This window comes from Vipera berus (assembly GCF_964194415.1).
Source record: "Vipera berus genome assembly, chromosome: 12".
Taxonomy (NCBI): Eukaryota; Metazoa; Chordata; class Lepidosauria; order Squamata; family Viperidae; genus Vipera; species Vipera berus.
The window spans coordinates 6712206-6728853 of NC_138215.1; the positions used below are offsets into that span (position 1 = coordinate 6712206).

At 48.8% G+C, this 16648-nt stretch overlaps 1 protein-coding gene across 2 annotated transcripts; it reads right to left on the bottom strand.

Moving 5' to 3' along the window:
* Window positions 1-111: 111 nt before the first annotated feature.
* On the bottom strand, window positions 112-10516 carry NR2F2 (nuclear receptor subfamily 2 group F member 2). 2 transcript variants are annotated; one of them, XM_081337546.1, is made up of 3 exons: window positions 8617-10516; window positions 5550-6077; window positions 112-1925 (listed from the first exon to the last, which is right to left on the bottom strand). In XM_081337546.1, exons 1-3 carry the CDS (start codon window positions 9041-9043, stop codon window positions 1651-1653), a joined length of 1230 nt encoding a protein of 409 aa, XP_081193672.1. In that variant the 5' UTR covers window positions 9044-10516; the 3' UTR covers window positions 112-1650. The 2 variants fall into 2 exon arrangements, with proteins under 2 accessions (XP_081193672.1, XP_081193671.1); XM_081337545.1 differs by having other exon boundaries at window positions 5550-6098.
* Between the last annotated feature and the right edge of the window lie 6132 nt (window positions 10517-16648).

Consider the following 16648-nt stretch of genomic DNA (forward strand, 5'->3'; position numbering starts at 1 on the left):
AAACACCCACAAACGCTTACTTCCCCACCAGGACAGTTAGGAGAGTCGTACAAATGGTCAGATATCAAATAATATTTTAATTTCTGAATACTTTCAATTTTTTTCCTTGGAATATAACACACAAAGACTGGACCAAACAGTTTTCAGTTATTATAACTTTTACAGTATACAGAAATGTTGCACTTAAAAAAAAACCTTCAGTTTTTTTTTCTTTAAAACACAAAAAACTGTAAACTCTAAGGTACTGAATCAACCACATTATCTATAAGTGCCAACAGTAGTGTTATTTTTTTTGTCATGCTGAATTCAATGGGTTTTTTCTTTTTCTTTAAAAAAAGGGAAAATATCAACAAGTATTATAATACAAAGAGCTTGCAAATATACAAACAGATAGAGGAACTCGGAAACAATTTAGGACAACTAGGCGGAACCCAATTTCATTCATATTACAAAAAAGGTAACTTCGTGATGAGTCTCTCTGTGATTTTCTGTGTACATATATGTATGCATGTTTTTACCAAAACCATCTTGTGTCTTGGACACATAATCTTCCTCCAAAAAATACCCAATTCCCTTCCAAAATCCATATTTTGCCATATATGCATTTATCTGTTTTTGTGTGTATATATGTGTGTGCATTGTATATACATAACGCACACACACACACACACATATATATACACATACATCTCCCAGCAGACAGGTTAGAGGCAGGTTGATCGTGGTTCACTTTAAAAAAAAAGCTATAATTATAGTTGTTGTAGCTTGAAGCTAAATTTTTGGCTGACCGGATTTAAGTGCGCTTCCATCTTTCTAGAATTATTTTGGGGTGGGGGGGGTGTCTTTATTCCCAATTTTATGTTCTTCTCAGAAACCTTTCCAAGACAGTTTTAATTCTTTCAGAACATATACTTTTTAAAGGATACACAGTTCTTTAAAAAGAAAAGAAAAATGAAACCAAGATTATATCAAAATTATTATAGAACCACAGAATAAAACTGGTTTGGAACCAGGATTTCTTTTTTTTTTAAAAAAAAAACCAAAACAAAATCCTATAGGTACACAGACAATGTTGGACAAATCAATAATTTGGAGAGAGAAAGAGAGAGACAGACAGAGGGGGGGGGGGAGAAAGAGAATTTTTCCCATTATGTTAATTTTCTACAGGTTTGCTTGTTTAAAAATGCACTTTTAGCAAGAAATTGCATTTCAAAGTTTTAACACCCCCAAGAAAGAAAGAAAGAAAGAAAGAAAAGAAAGAAAGAAAGAAAGAAAGAAAGAAAGAGGAATAATTTTGTTCAAGACAAAGTGAGAGAGAAAGATAGAAATAGTAACTTGTGAAAGACAAGGGAATTTTAATGCATTGTGTAAAAAGTCCATTGAACAAGTCTCTCTTTTTTTAAAAAAAAATCCATAGTCCATTAAAATTATTCTCCTTTCTTCTTTTAGCCAAGGTGTGACATCCTCGCTTAACTGAAGGACGTTTACACAACCGCCAGACCCAATGTCACTCGCCATTCCTCTGTTCCAAATTTTCCAATTTTTTTCCCTGTTTTGTTTTGCTTTGTCCAATTTTCTGATCTGTGGAATTATTATTTTTTTTTCCTCTCTCCAACATATTATTTTTTCCCCCACCTTTTTTTCCCCTCCTTACTGGATGGCCATATACGGCCAGTTAAAACTGCTTCCAGATAGTAGCATATCTCTGATAAGGGTTTCTATGGGTGTTTTACCTACCAAACGGACGAAAAACAATTGCTCTATGACCGAGGAAGAGACGGTGCGAAGAGAGGGGAGGCGCAACAACAGTTTCCCAAAACGGGTGGGCTGGTTTGGATACTGACTCCTCACATACTCCTCCAGAGCGCACTGGGACTTCTCTTGTAAACTTTCAACGTGAGCTATGTCGGATAGACCACACGCATCTAGAAGAAAGGAGGGGGGGTGTCAAAGGAAGAAAAAAAAGGGGGGGACCATCAGTGTTAAATAAGACATGTTTTTTTTTTCTTTTACACATCCTTGCCACCAATTACCGAGCCAGCGCTGCAGTAAAATAGGCGCCGAGCTGCTACCTTACCCGGACCCCCCAGTTCAAAATGGGTCACCTTACACCCCATAGAAGAGCTTTAGGCCAAGGCCTTAAGACTTTCTCTGGATCCTAGTTCCAGCTCAGCTCAGCAACCGAGTCCTCTGCACCCTTACACACACACACACACACACACACACACAGAATTCAGTCCCAATCCAGCCTTTGCAGAGTTCCCTTCTGCCCCTGCAGCTGTAGGAGACTGAAGCTGCTCTTGGGCACAAAACATCGAAACCTGTTTTGAAGCAAGCAAGGTGGGTTTTTTTTTTTTGGTGTTTAAAGCTGGTCTGTCTGTCTCTCTCTCTCTCTGTGTGTGCTTGATTGAGGAAGACAGCACACTAAGCATGTGGTGAATCCCCCCCCCCCAGGATGCTGAGGATTCTGTCTTAATTGCCCCCTCCATTCTGAAATTCAGGGGGGCGAGTTGGTTGCCCTCTCCCCAAACCTGCAGAGATTTTTTTTATTTTTTTGCATGGTGTTGGGAAAAGGGAAGGTGTATGCTCTCTCCTTCCCCCCACCCCACCCGACCCCAAAAAAACCATATTGGGAAAAAATAAATGATACAGAAGGTAGGTTTAGAAATTAGCTCTGCTCAGCTCCAGAGAATTGAGCCCTGCAGCACCAGGAAAGAAAGACAGAAAAAAAGAAAGGAAGAAAAGAAGAAAGAAAGAAGAAAGAAAGAAAGAAAGAAAGAAAGAAAGCAAGAAAGAAAGAAAGAAAGAAAGAAAGAAAGAAAGAAAGAAAGAAAGAAAGAAGTGATTCCCCCTAAAAGTGATACCGCAGTTTCTCCTCCATCTTTGAAAGTGATTTAAGTGGTCCTTTAAAACTGATCTTGTCAGTTTAGCTTATTCAAGGGCAGCGAAGCAGAATCTGATCTCTCTCTTCATTAGAGCTGTTTTCTCCCTCTTCCCCTCTGCTGGCTTTAACACACACACACACACACACACACACACACACTCACACACAAATACATTCGCCACATATAATATATAAAAATAAAATAAGTACGGTTCCCCATTTGACAAGCTAAAATACAACGAAAGAGCCCTTTTAATCAAAAGCTGTCTTAACTCATTGGGTAATGTACCAACGCATGCATATTTTGAAAGACATTAGAATGAATCCCTGTCCAGGATCTATAGAAAAGGCCCAGGAAAAAAAAGGACAGAAAGAAAGAAAGAAAAAAAAATCAGATGCCTCTTTGCGGGCTTTCAAATACATGCCAGGCCCTGCGGTGTATATATGGGCATCTGAATTGGTCAGTCCTGCATCCCTTCTGTCCCTTCCTCCTTTTATAACTCCACAAAATCAGATAACAAGTTTTATCTACCTTGGAAAGGCAATTTACATACAGATCCGCATTTTGCAAACAGTCATAAATTTTGCACTTTAAGGGCAACCGTGCCTTGAAGTGTTTCCCCGGAAAGGGGAACAATATTAATAGCGCTAATTGCAATCATAATCATAAATGGAGAAGATAAATGTCTTTGAAGTCAATTTTGGAGAAGAGAAAGGTAGAGTTTGAAGGGAAAGCCCTAATAAATTCATCCTCTTTTAAACCACACTGAGGTACAGAGAGAGACACTAACTTCACAAACACACTATCACATACACATACACACACAAACACACACACAGGCTTCATTTCTAGAATTGTTTCTGACAACCAGCCACATTTGAAGCTCAAGTGATTTGGGTGGGGAACGAAGATTTGAAGGGGGGGGGGGGAAATGTAATTATGGAAAGCAATAATATATAAAAGGAAGTTCAGGTCATGACCTAAATTTTGGACAAAGTCCAGAAAGGCACTTGGTTTCCCCCCAGATCTCTCTTAACACAACAAAAACTGAATTGTGAGACTTTATTTTCTCACATAAACTACACTTAGCTAGGCCAGTTTCCTGATAGTTATGCTGATTTCTATATAGGAGCATTTCACAAGCCTTGCCTGCATTTATACAGAGTGAACATTTTTCCAGGATTATTTATTATTTAGGAAAGAAGTAAAAATTTTAAGATGTGACTTCGACTACTTTCTCTTGACTATCAGGTAAACGTTAAGAGACCTGATCTCACGAATTATATTATATTATATTACTCCGTGTAGTTTAAAAGATTTGAAATTTTTCACCTCCAGAGTTAACCTCAGATGTCTCACTCAACCAGATCGAACCACGGCTTATTAGATTTCATCATACCTTCCATTATTGCTTTATAACTGTAGCACTATTTTTACACAGGAGAAAGTTGACACAGAAATATATTCTCTCCCTAATTAGAATTCTCCCCCCTCCATGTTTGATGGTTCAAACATCATATTTTCTGTTTTTTATGACTTGCTAAAATGGAGAGATTCTGCAATTTCTGAATGACAGTGGCCTTACATTTTATTGCAGTTACGGATGAAAAAATATGGTTAGGAAGATTCAATGAATAGTATGCTGTGGTTTGGGAAACAGCATTTTAAATATGCATGCCGTATAGGCATGCCTTACATTTTAACATTTCACATGTTTTCTAAAGGAGAGGCAAAACCTGTCTCATTGTTTAGGGACTGTTAGTAGGCCAACCGTGTTAACAGGGCAGATTATCTACTCTAACCATGTCTAGGATCAGATCATGTTTGCTTATCTTAGTTAATGATGGTAGTTATTATTATTAAGCTCAGCGGACTAACTCCTGGCTTGGCGATCTTTTATTATTATTATTATTATTATTATTATTATTATTATTATTATTATTATTATTATTATTATTATTATTATTATTATTATTATTATTATTATTATTATTATTATTATTGTTATTATTTTGAAGCAAGTTTCTTTATTGTTCCTTTTTCATTGGGCTGACCATTGTCATTTAGGAGTTTGCTGTCTTTCAAAGGTCTCAAAATATGAAGCTGGGCTGTTCTGTCCACTGACACAAAAGCCAGAAGGAGTCTCCCTCAGCTCAGTGGGACAACTCTAGAGAGTAATGTCCACACATTGACACACAACACTTCCTATTCACAGCAACCAGAAGGGCTCCACTAAAACAAAACATCCTCCTACAATTTACCCATTCTTAGCAACATACAGTTTCTCGCTTCTTTTTATATATATTTCTCTTCTAAAGAGAAAGAAGAGAAGTTTCTAAACTTTAACCTTAGGCCTGCACAGCTGACACACATACCTCCCAGTCAAACCACAGCTCTAATCCGTCTCTCTCCCCCCCCCGCCCCCCAAAAGCCAACCAGCTCACAACAAAACGCCCCAGAGAGCTCCCCCCCCCTTTCTTCCAGGAAAATCGAGAAAGAAGGGAAAGAGGAAGGTGGCGGTGGTGGGTGGTGAGGAGAAGGCTGGTTACTGAGGTCTGGAATCCCACTGCTCACCAGCAGTGGAAGAGCTCCCCAAGGCAGTGGCAACCTAACCCCCACCCCAGCCACCCAACCTAGCAGAGAGGGGCCCCCCACACCGCCTACCTGAGGTGAAGAGGACAATCGCCTTCAAGCAGCTGTATTCCGCCGAGTCCACGTGCAGGGCTTTGAGCTTCTCCACCTGCTCCTGGAAAATGCGTATGTGGTCCATAAAGGCAACCACGCGGTCGGCGGACATGGGCGAGGCGTGGAGGCCAGCGGCTGCCAAGAGCGGGGCGACGTGAAGAGGCATGGAGCACTGGGCGGCGTTGAGGACAAACAACTCGCTCCAGGTGAGCCGCAGGAGGGCTACCTGGTCGGTGATCTGCAGGTCGGGGAAGAAAGGAATGTTCCGAGCCCACTCCACCGCGCTGAAAAGCATCCGAGCGGCCAGCTCGCAAATGTTCTCGATCCCCATAATGTTGTTGGGCTGCATGCACTGGCTGCCGAAGCGAGAGGTCGGGTAAGGCTCTGCCCGCAGCAAGAGAGAAATATATCCGGACAGGTACGAATGGCAGTTCAGCGGGTCTCCGTTGGTTAAGGCGAACTGGCCGTGGGTCGGCTGTGTGGGTGGCATTCTGCCCCTCTGGACGGCTGCAGTGAATAAAAAAGAAACTACAGCAATTAATACCTGCATTGCTAGGGAAGGCTGGAGGGGATGGGGACGGTGGGGACGGTGGTGGTGCTCTCAGAACTACAGCTGGCTGCTTTTCTGGGGAGGGGGCAGCAGGAGAGAGAAGGGGGGGAAGGAGGGAATCAAAGGGACCCTGGGAAGGTCAAGACACTGACCCCTTCTGCACCTTCCGCATATTTGTGTGATAGTTGGGGGTGGTGGAGGAGGGGAGATCTGGACATGGAAGGGGGACTACGGATTTTGAGGGTTCAGCCTTGGGGGGGATGAACCCCCCTCCCTCGTCAAGATCCCAGCAGAAGCTGTTTGGAAACTGAAGCCTGGCATGAATTTGTCCCAGGTTTCCAACCAGCCTTTCTTCTGAAAGATTCTCGGCCTTGTCCTTCATAGCAGCCCTTTTCCTGCACATTATTTTTTTAAAAAATAATAATAATAATAACAACAACAATAAAACAAAAACCAAACCTCTACAAAGGGAGGGGGGGAAATCAGCCAGGCCGAAAGGCGGAAAGATAGATAGGGAAAGAAAGAAAGAAAGAAAGAAAGAAAGAAAGAAAGAAAGAAAGAAAGAAAGAAAGAAAGAAAGAAAGAAAGAAAGAAAGAAAGAAAGAAAGAAAGAAAGAAAGAAAGAAAGAAAGATCAAACCATCTCCAGCGCGGCTTTCCACTCCCTCTTTTCTGAAAAGAGGCCGGAGGAAAAAGAAAGCAAAATAAAGACAATAAAATAAACAGTGCCGACGGGCCAGGGAGAGGAAACATAGGTCCTTCCAGATCCTATTGTTGTATTTTCTCCGTTGTCCCAGCCGGGGGGGGGGGGGGAGGAGAGGAACCGGGGGGGGGGGCTGCTGAAAAGCTGGGGGGATTTTCTCTTCTGCAGAAAGCGGGCCTTTGGTTTTGCTCATAAATTTACGTGGTGGTGACAGAGAGAGAGAGAGAGAGAAAGAAAGAAAGAAAATGAAAGAAGCAAAGATTCACCGCAAAGAAAGCCGAATCAAGGCAGGCTAAGCGGGTGTGTGTGTGTGTGTGTGGTTTGCCTGCAGCCTGACCCCCTAACGTTTCCCAAAGCCTTCAAGACCACCACCCCCACCCCCCCTTCAAGTGGGAAAGCGGCTTTCAGCCCCCAAACATTCAACCAAGGGAGAGCGGAGAGCCAGCCGCGCTACGCCATTAAGCAGAAGCCGCGGCTCTCTCGCCTTTCGCTCTCCCGAGCTTCGCCGCCGCGGCGCTCCATCTTGCGCAAAAAATTTTTTTTTTTAAAAAAAGGGGGAGGAGAATAAAAATAAAAATAAAAATCCCCCCTCTCCCCGTCCGCTGCTGGACCCCTTTAGGCTTTCAACGCTTCCGAGATCTGCTTTCCTTCCAGAGCTTCGCGTTTCCCCAGCCAGCCACCCCGGTTCCCCGCGTCCGTCTTCCCAACGCCTCCCCTCCGCCGCCTCCGAAGCAGACACGCAAAAATGAGCTTATCTGTAAGCAGTGGGGGGGTGGGGGGGGAAGAGAGAGAGAGAATGGGGAGCGTTTTTGATTGTCATCTTCCGAAGGCCCAAAGGACCTCGGGGAAGACGGAGCCACACTCTCCGGAACTGCGGGGAGCCGAGAAATAACCCAGCGGAGCCTGCCGGATTTCCGAACGGAAACCCCGATCGGAAAAGCTCCGCCGAAAGGATCGATCGATCGGGGAATTTTATTTATGGGTTAGGGGTTATTTACAGAGCGGGAACCAAAAGGAAGAAGGCTGGTGCCGGCGGCGGGGTGGGTGGGGGAAGAGACGAGAGAGAACAAGAGAAAGAAGTTTACGTAGCTGAGATTGCCTGGAGCTCCCCTTTCTCCTCTGTTGGGGGAGGCTGACCCCCCCCCTTTTCAACCTTTTTTTTTTTAAAAAAAAAAACTGCTTTCCTTTCCCGGGATCCATTCGGGATCTATCCCGGCTACGGGAGACCCTCCCCCCTCCCCCGACCCATTTCGAGGAGGATGGGAAGCGGGAGGCGAGCGCGAAGAGAGAAAAGTTGCTTTGGACTTAGGGTCGGGGGAATCTAAGGAAAGCCATTTTACTCCTTCCACCCCCAAATCTAGAAACTCCGGGCGGTTTTCTCTCCTCGCCTCATTTCCTCCCACTCCGGAGAACAATCAAGCCCCAGACCAGGGCTTGAAAAAGAAAAAGAAAGAAAGAAAGAAAGAAAGAAAGAAAGAAAGAAAGAAGAAAGAAAGAAAGAAAGAAAGAAAGAAAGAAAGAAAGAAAGAAAGAAAGAAAGAAAGAAAGAAAGAAAGAAAGAGTACTGCCAGCACCTCGACTTTGTCCGCCAAAACAAAACATACTTTTTTAAAAAAAATAATAAAAATAAAATAAAATAAAATAAAACCAAGTGGCCAGTCCTCCGCAGGCTGGATTTCAGGGCACGGTGGGGGGTGGGTGGGTTCCTGCGTATCCGGAGGAGGCTACTATGCCCGCCTCGACTGCCCTCCCCGCCGACGGGTGAGAAATGGAAAACAAATGAAATTCCAATACCTTCCCGTCTCATTCCAACCTTCAGGCATTTCTTGAGGCGACAATATTGGCATTGGTTGCGGTGATGCTGGTCAATGGGGCAGTTCCGGTTCGCGCGGCACGTGTAGCTAAGGTTCCTCCGGACGCTGCGCTTGAAGAAACTCTTGCAGCCTTCACACGTAAATTGCCCGTAGTGTTTGCCGCTGGACTTATCCCCGCACACCACGCATTCTATGTGCTGCTGCTGCTGCTTCTCCCCTTGATTTGGCTGGCTGCCCGGGTTGGTTTGAGCCGGGGTGCTCGGGGGCCCTCCTTGGCCCGGCGTCTGCGGGGTGTGGGGGGCGCCCGTCGGGGCTCCCGGCACAGGGGGGGCTTGCGAAGGCTGCGTTCCTTGCGGGCCGGTCACATCGTCCTGCGGGTCTCGCCAGGCGCCCACTACCATTGCCATATCTAAGGGACACCGTGGCCAAATCGCGCGCCCCCCCGTCGCTTGCTGTGGCCGCCGGATCCGCTTCTCCGGCCGGTGGCGCCTGCCGTTGGAGCCGGAGCGAGCTGTGGCGGTCTAAAGAGAAAGGGGGGGGGTCCACTTTTATTTTAGTTTATTTGCTCCCCCCTCCAGCCTTTTTTTTTTCCTCTCGCAGTTCACGTTGGCAAGTTATTCTTATTTTCTTGGCTGGAAGTTGCTCTGGAGTAGAAGGGGGCGCGTTGTAATCGGCGGCGGCGGTGATTTTCTTTGATTTCTCTCACCCCCCCCCCCCTTTCGCTCGCTCGTTGGGTTCTTTCTCTCCCCCTCCCCCGCTTTGCTGGTCCTTTCGTTCAGTTTAATTTAATGCCTTCGGTGGAGGAGGGGATGGTAGAAAAGCTTGTACGGCTCTCCCCCGTGCAATTGCAAAAGAGTAAATAAATGCGGGAAGCACACACGCAAGCACGCGGCAGGCAGGCACCCGAAAGTGGATTGAGGAAGGAAAGGGGGAAAGCGGACGAGAGGGGGGAAAAAAGGAAAAAGGAAAAAAAAAAGAGGCGACGAGAAGGAAGAGAAGGAAGGCGCTAGGCGATTGTCTGTTAGCAAAAGAGGAAGAAAAGTAAAAAAAAAATGACAAAAGGGGGACGGCTGGGGGGAGAGAGAGAGAGAGAGAGAGAGAGAGAGCGAGCGGTTCCCTTCAAAGATCTCTCCCTCCCTCTCTCTCTTGAAGCCGACCCGAGTTGCAAGAAGAGAGGCGGGGGTCTGGGGGCCAGATCCAGCCAAGCCCGCAGTCAGCCATTCAGAAAAGCCATGGAAAGCAAGCCGGGCAAAAGCCCGTAGCAGCAGCTCGCAGGAGGCGCAGGCGAGCCCAGAACGATCCCACGCTCGGCAAGCCGGCCCGCGGACCCGGCCTGGCTCCTGCTCCTGGCGGGGTTTCGATCAGATGCCCCGCTCGGAGTTTGGCGAAGCTGTAGAAACATCAACCGGGGGAAGTGAAGGAGGAGGAGGAGGAGGAGGAGGAGGAGGAGGAGGAGGAGGAGAGAGAGGGAGCGAGAGGGAGACGGGGGTGGGAGGGGGGTGGGGGTGGTAGAAGGAACCAAACAAAAACCACACGCGCGCGCACTCCCACTCACACACGCACCCTCCACGCGCTCAGGCACCCGCGCGCGCTCCCAGGCACACACATACACACACGCACCCCCTCTTCCTCTCTCCCTTCCCCAAAATCGGAAGTCTCTCCCGGCGTCTTCACTCCGGCGCTCGGCTTGGCTCCTCTTTCGCCGTCGGCTGCTTCCCTTAATCTTCTTCTTCTTCTTCTTCTTCTCTTTTCTTTCTCCTCCTCCGGGTTCTTCTTTCTTTCCTTTTTCCTCGCCTCTTTCCTTTCCTCCTCCTCCTTTTTCCTCCGCGGCTGCGGCTACTCCGGCTCTCGCTCCCCTTTCCTCCTCCTCCTCCTCCTCCTCCTTTTCTCCTCCTCCTCCTCCTCCTCCTCTTTTCCCTGCTGCCGCGGCCGCCGCTGCTGTCGTCGCCGCCGCCGCCGCCGCTTGCCCGCGCCTTATGCTACTCCCGTTTCTTTCGCAAGTGGGTCTCTTTAGCAAATCTGCTTCCTCGCACAACACATGGGGCGATAAGGGGAGGAGGAGGAGGAGGAGGAGGAGGAGGAGAGGGAAGCGGGGAGGGCGGGAGGGAGGCGGCGGGGCTGCAGGAGGAGGAGGAGGAGGAGGGAGGATCGGGGAGGGAGGGAGGGAGATCGAGCCAGCCAGCCAGCCAGCCGGCGAGGGGGGCAACCGGCGTGAACTCTCTCCAGGCTTAGGAGCCCCCAGCCGGAGAGAGCGATAAAAAGACGGCAGGAGCAAGAGGCGAGGGGACTGGACGCGGGTGCTGGGGGAGGGGAGAAGCGCCCCAGAGAGAGAGAGGGGGGGGAAGATAGGGGGGTGTTAATAATAAATAGCAAGGGCAATATGTATCTCTCTCTCTCTCTCTCTCTCTCTCTGCACCGGGGTTTGGCATGCACGTGAAAGTAGGAATCACGGGGTGGGGAAGTGAGAGCGCGGGGGGGGGGAGAGAGAGAGAGGCGGAGAGAAAGAGAAGCAGGAAGACAAGAGATTTCGGGAGCAGCGATTGCAAAAGCGGAGCGGGGAGGAGGAGGAGGAGGAGGGGGGGGAGAGAAAGAGAGGGAGGGAGGGGGCGATTGCCCAGGCACCCAGAGCAAAGGGGGTAGTGAGAACGGCAGTTTAAACCCCACCAATAAGAATAATAAATAATCATAATAATGAAAGAGGAGGAGGGGTGGGTGGGAAGGGGAAGAAGAACAAAAAAAAAAGAAGGGAGAAAGAGAGAAAGAAAGAGAAAAGCGGGAGGGGGGTGGGAGAGGAAGGCGAGAATCCCAGGGATGCGGGAGAGGAGGAGGAGGAGGAGGAGGAGGAGAGGCGGGAGTTGGGGAGGGGGGGGGGGCTAAAGGCCTGAATGCGATTTATCGGAGCGCGGCTGGGGCGAGCGGCGGAGGCTTTTCTCTCCGCGCTCCGCGCTCCGCGCTCCGCGCTCCCAGCTCGCTCTCCATAGTGAACTTTGACACCGCGGCTGCAACTTAGCACACGTTGCCATGGCGACCGCTCGCCTTATAAGGCGAGAGGCTGCCTTTGACTGGTCAAAAGCTCGCGGACCTCCCCCTCGCCCCTCATTGGGCAGTTTAGCCTTGTGCAGGGGATGGGATGGCGGGAGCCCGGCAAAGTCCGCGCGGTCCTAACGCGAGTCCCGTTCGACCCAACGCTGCGCCTCTCTCTCGCTCTCTCTCTCTCTCTCTCTCTCTCTCTCTCTCTCTCTCTCTCTCTCTCTCTCTCTCTCTCTCTCTCTCTCTCTCTCTCTCTCTCTCTCTCTCTCTCTCTCTCTCTCTCTCTCTCTCTCTCTCTCTCTCTCTCTCTCTCTCTCTCTCTTTCTTCCACCCCCGGTCGCTTTTCCATCCATCGCTCTGAACTGCCGTCTCAGTCGGTTTGTCTGACTTTGGTTTCCTAACCCCCCCCCCCCACACACACACACACTTTCCTCCCCTCTCCAGCCCTTCACTCCTTCTTTCCTTCTTCCTAATACTTTTAAAAGAGATTTTTGGAACTCAGAGAGAGGACAGTAAGATCACGAGAATGCATTATTATTATTATTATTATTATTATTATTATTATTATTATTATTATTATTATTATTATTATTATTATTATTATTATTATTATTATTATTATTATTATTATTAATTTACATTATCCTTCAGTGAACAAAACTGATTTGTTTTGTATAAAAATGAACTTGGTGTTGAAGCTGGAATCCCATGCAGGGGTGTGTGTAAGGCAATTTGTGCCTTACACAAATTTGCAAGCTTCTTTTGCAAGGTAACAGGACTGTCTGGACTCTGTTTGGGAGATCGCCTCTGAAAAGCCGGTTCTTTGCAGGAGAGTTACCCTGTGCTTTATGGGCCACTATTCTTGAGGCTGAATTGGGGGCGGGGAGAGAGATGGGGAATTTGGGGAATATTGTTGCGGGCGGGGAAGGATAATCCCATTTGGCCCACAGAGGGAATTCAAGATACCTGGGGAAAAGATTTGAATCAAAATTTTGCACAACTAAGATCACTTCAGTGCTGCAATACCCCATAAGATCCTTTTGTGGCTTAACGTTCTACAGGTAGAGAGTGTGAACTTTCAATCACCCGACATCTCCCAGGATAATGATGATAATAATAATGCAACCCACCACAATAATAATAACAACACGGCCCGACCTCTTTATCAGTCCAAACACTCAGTCTCTCTAATAATATTCTCACGCTGAACTTGCGGTTTGCACAGACTTAAAAGCCTGACTTGATCTCACCGTCTGAGCCAAGCAGTTAAAAACTGGATTTCCAAGGGGAACATTTACAAAATCCTACCTCTAGGTTAAACCTCTGCTTTCCTTCATTCTGGGACAGACTGATCCTGCCCTAAAGGTAGAGAGACCTAGCCCACTTTTTTTTCTTGTTCTTCTTCTTCTGAAAACTCTTCCAACCTGGCTGGCCCTTACATGGGGTAGGCATCAATCAGCTTAACCCAGAGAGAATCAGAGAGAGAGAGGAGGTGGCGGTCAACTTTAAAAGCGTGACCTTCAACGCCATGGTTCCCTTGGGGTCCCGGCCACTCTTCCCCACCACACCGATGATGATTGTCTCCCAATTTTATTACTTTTGCTCCACGTTTCACACCTGAACGAGAAAACCTCAGGAACAAAACGCACGCACCCACTTCAGGGTGCTGCTATGTCTCCCAAGAGCGGAGGCTTCACATACCCAGATACTTTTCCTGAGCCAAGGCAAGGAGAACAGAAGGGTGTGGGGGGAAAGAATAGGACAAAGCAGGATTTTACTCCAAGAAAACACATTAAAAACCACGGAAGGGGTGATGGTGGTTTCAGAGCTCCGTCTCTCCCTCCTGTTCGCAGGATTCAATTCCTTCTTCTTAATCGAAGTCTCCTTTATTTAGTTCGCCACAAAACCCAGAACAAACCAATCCAAAAGGAAGCACCCCAACGTGACGAGGGGTGTCCAGAACAACCCAATTAGTTTTTATTTGATAGTCTGAGCTGCAGGGAACCAGGAAAACCTCACCGCGATCCCTGGAAATCCAGACCTAAGAAGGCATATAGCTATTAGTCTCCGGCAAAGAAATACCTTTTCCGAGAAGGCAAACAAATAAGTGAGTGGAAAGTCTCAATAGGGTTAGCATTAGACGGGAAAAGAGAGGACAGACACCCGTACAAATACATAATCTGTGCAATGCGGCATATATGGATGCGGGTCGGTGTGATGGATATTTACACATACATAAGGATACACATACAAACACATGTATAGCAGTCTGCATGAACATATTTCTCTCTGTGTGTGTTTAGTATACTGAATATACTATATGTGTAAGTGTATTTGAGAGAAATGTTAAGCGGCGCACAATTCGAAGAGAGCAACAAAAAATCTCAAAAGTACGGGGGCTCCCGCAAACACCCGCATTTGTCCCTCTGCCGTCTTACGACCCCATTTCCTCTCTTCACGATACACTTTTTTGGGGGGTGGGGTGGGCGGTGGGAGGCGGAAAGGGTAGCAGAAAGAAAGGTGGTTGTTAAAGCTGGCAGGTGTGAGGAGGAATAGCAGGAAAATGGAAATAGGATCCGTGGTCACTTCTGGCCCAGTTTGAAAATTCCGTCATTCCTGCCTCTTCGCCTGATCAATTTCGAGGCGAGGGTGAAAAGCCCCCTCTGTCCTAAGGCTGGGGCCGGTTCGAAGGTCTTCCCCCTCTCCGGTGCCTTTCGGACGGCCGCGACCTAGCGCTTGGCCCTGTTTCCCGACCACTCAGCGCTAAGAAACACGCCTGCTTCCCTGCGTACATAGGTTGCGTTCACACGACAAGCTAAAGCAGGTCAGAGAGAGAGAGAGATTAGCGGCTGGGCCCTAAGCGGGGGCAGGCTGTTGTAACCTTGTGTGCGCGGGGCACGGCCGGGCCGAACCCAGAACGATGGGTTAAGGAATAGCCAGCGCCGACGACTCCCCCAGCCGGTTAACTTCAGTCGCCAGGTGAACCTGTTGCCGGCCAATCCGGCCAGCGAAAAGCTACGGGGTAACCGAGCTGGCGGGGAGGGAGGCCCCGGCTCTCTCGCAGCCTCTGCGGGAAGACACGGCGGGGGGGGGGGTGTCTCGGTTTCTCCTGCGCGACTTCTGGCAGGCAAGATCAGCCCGAAGAAGCCAGCAGGGGAAAATGAACAAGAGACCGAGAGAGTCTCAGATCTCTCTCTCTCTCTCTTTCTCCCCCCCCCAGCACAAAGGCGACCCGAGAGAGACGGGCGAGGACGGCGGCGGCGGCTTTGTCCCGCGCAGAGTTTTTCTGCACCCGCGCGGAAACGCGAACGCCGCGGAAAGGGGAGAAAGAAGTGAGCCGTTGTTCAGCAGATCCCGTGGCGGGACGCCGATCCCTTTCCCTTCTCTTCAAAGCGCTGTTGCAAAGGGGCGAACGGACGTGGAGGTTGGCCGGGCGCAGCGGCGGGCGAGAATACCTGGCTAGGTGTGTGTGTGTGTGTGTGTGTGTGTGAGGATTAGCCGTAGGGAGCCCGCGTCGCGTGTGAAAGGAGACCCGACCGAGCGCGCAGAAGCCAGGAGGACGATTCACTGCTCAGCTAGCTAGTAGGATCCTCGAGGGGGGCCGGTCGTCCCGAGTTCTCGAGGGCTATCCGTGGCGTGGAAGGAAGCGAGATTCGTAGCCGGGACACCCCCCCCCCCCCCGCTTTCGCATTTCTCGGTGAGGATGTGCTGCTTGCAAGGCGGTCTAATGCTAACTCTGGGCGGTGGTGACAGACGAGGAACACCAGCAGTTTTGGAGTCAAGAACAAGTATAGTCATCTGCCCGTTTGGAAAACTGGGCTTCCATCGCGGGGAAATGGGGGATCTGAAAGCAAACCAAACCAAGATGAATTGGGAGAGGGCGAGAGAGAGAGGAGAAAGAAGGAGAGCCGGCCCAAATTACAGGAGAGAGAGAGAGAGAGAGAGAGAGAGAGAGAGAGAGAGAGAGAGAGGAGAGAGAGAGAGAGAAGAGAGAGAGAGAGAGAGAGAGAATGGGAAATCTCTTTCCTTTGTTTTGGGCCTTTTCTCCTTCACCCTTGCCGGCCTGTATGCGGGTGGCAAATCGGAGCGGTCCGCTCTTTTCTCGGCGGATCTTTTTTGGGCAGCAGCAGTTCGGCGGGAGGGAGCCGAGCTGCCCCTTCCGGCCGTTCCCTTTCCCTCCCGGCTCCAGCCGGCGACCCTCGGAGGGGCGAAAGCGGCCCACACGGCGTTCTTCTGGTCTTTCAAAGTCAACGCAATTTTTTAACCGCTGGGCTAGTGGCACTTGGAAAAAAATCCCCAGGGGCTGTCAAAGCGGGACCCTTTGGAAAATTTACAGGGCGAAATTAGAACATATGCTAGAGGAGAGGGACGGCGGTAGAGAAAGAGCGCGCAAGAGAGAGAGAGAGAGAGAGAGAGAGAGAGAGAGAGAGAGAGAGAGAGAGAGGATAGAAACGGGTGGGTGGGGGGCAGAGAAGCTGGCTGAGAGACACCAGAAGTACAGTATGCGCCTGCCCCCTAGCGAAAGTCTGTCACTGGCATTAAAAAAAAGAGAGAGTCAACTTTCAAAGAAATGCTCTTAAAGTGAAAGATACTTGTTGGGGCGGGGGTGGGCACACGGAGGCAGGCTAACTAGGAGGACGGGAAAGGGGGGGGACAGGGTGAGACGGGCAGAGAAGCTTTTTAAAACCTTTCCTGGTTTCTCTGCCACCCCCCCCCCCCGGACGTTGAATTTATCCAGACAGGTTGAGCAGACCTCCGGACTTCGACCGAGCTTCATCTTCAGCTTCCGGAAAAGCCTTTCTTTTAAAGGGAGGGGGCGAGGGTGAGAAGGGATGGCTTCGGGGATATCCCCCCCTTCCTTTTACAGGCAGGAGGCGAGAATGAGTGTGTATTTCTTGGCTGCGCGGCAGGGTGTCTTTTCCCACCCCTGAAGCCCTATTTATTTATTTATTAATTTACTTACTTACTTAGTTACTTACTTT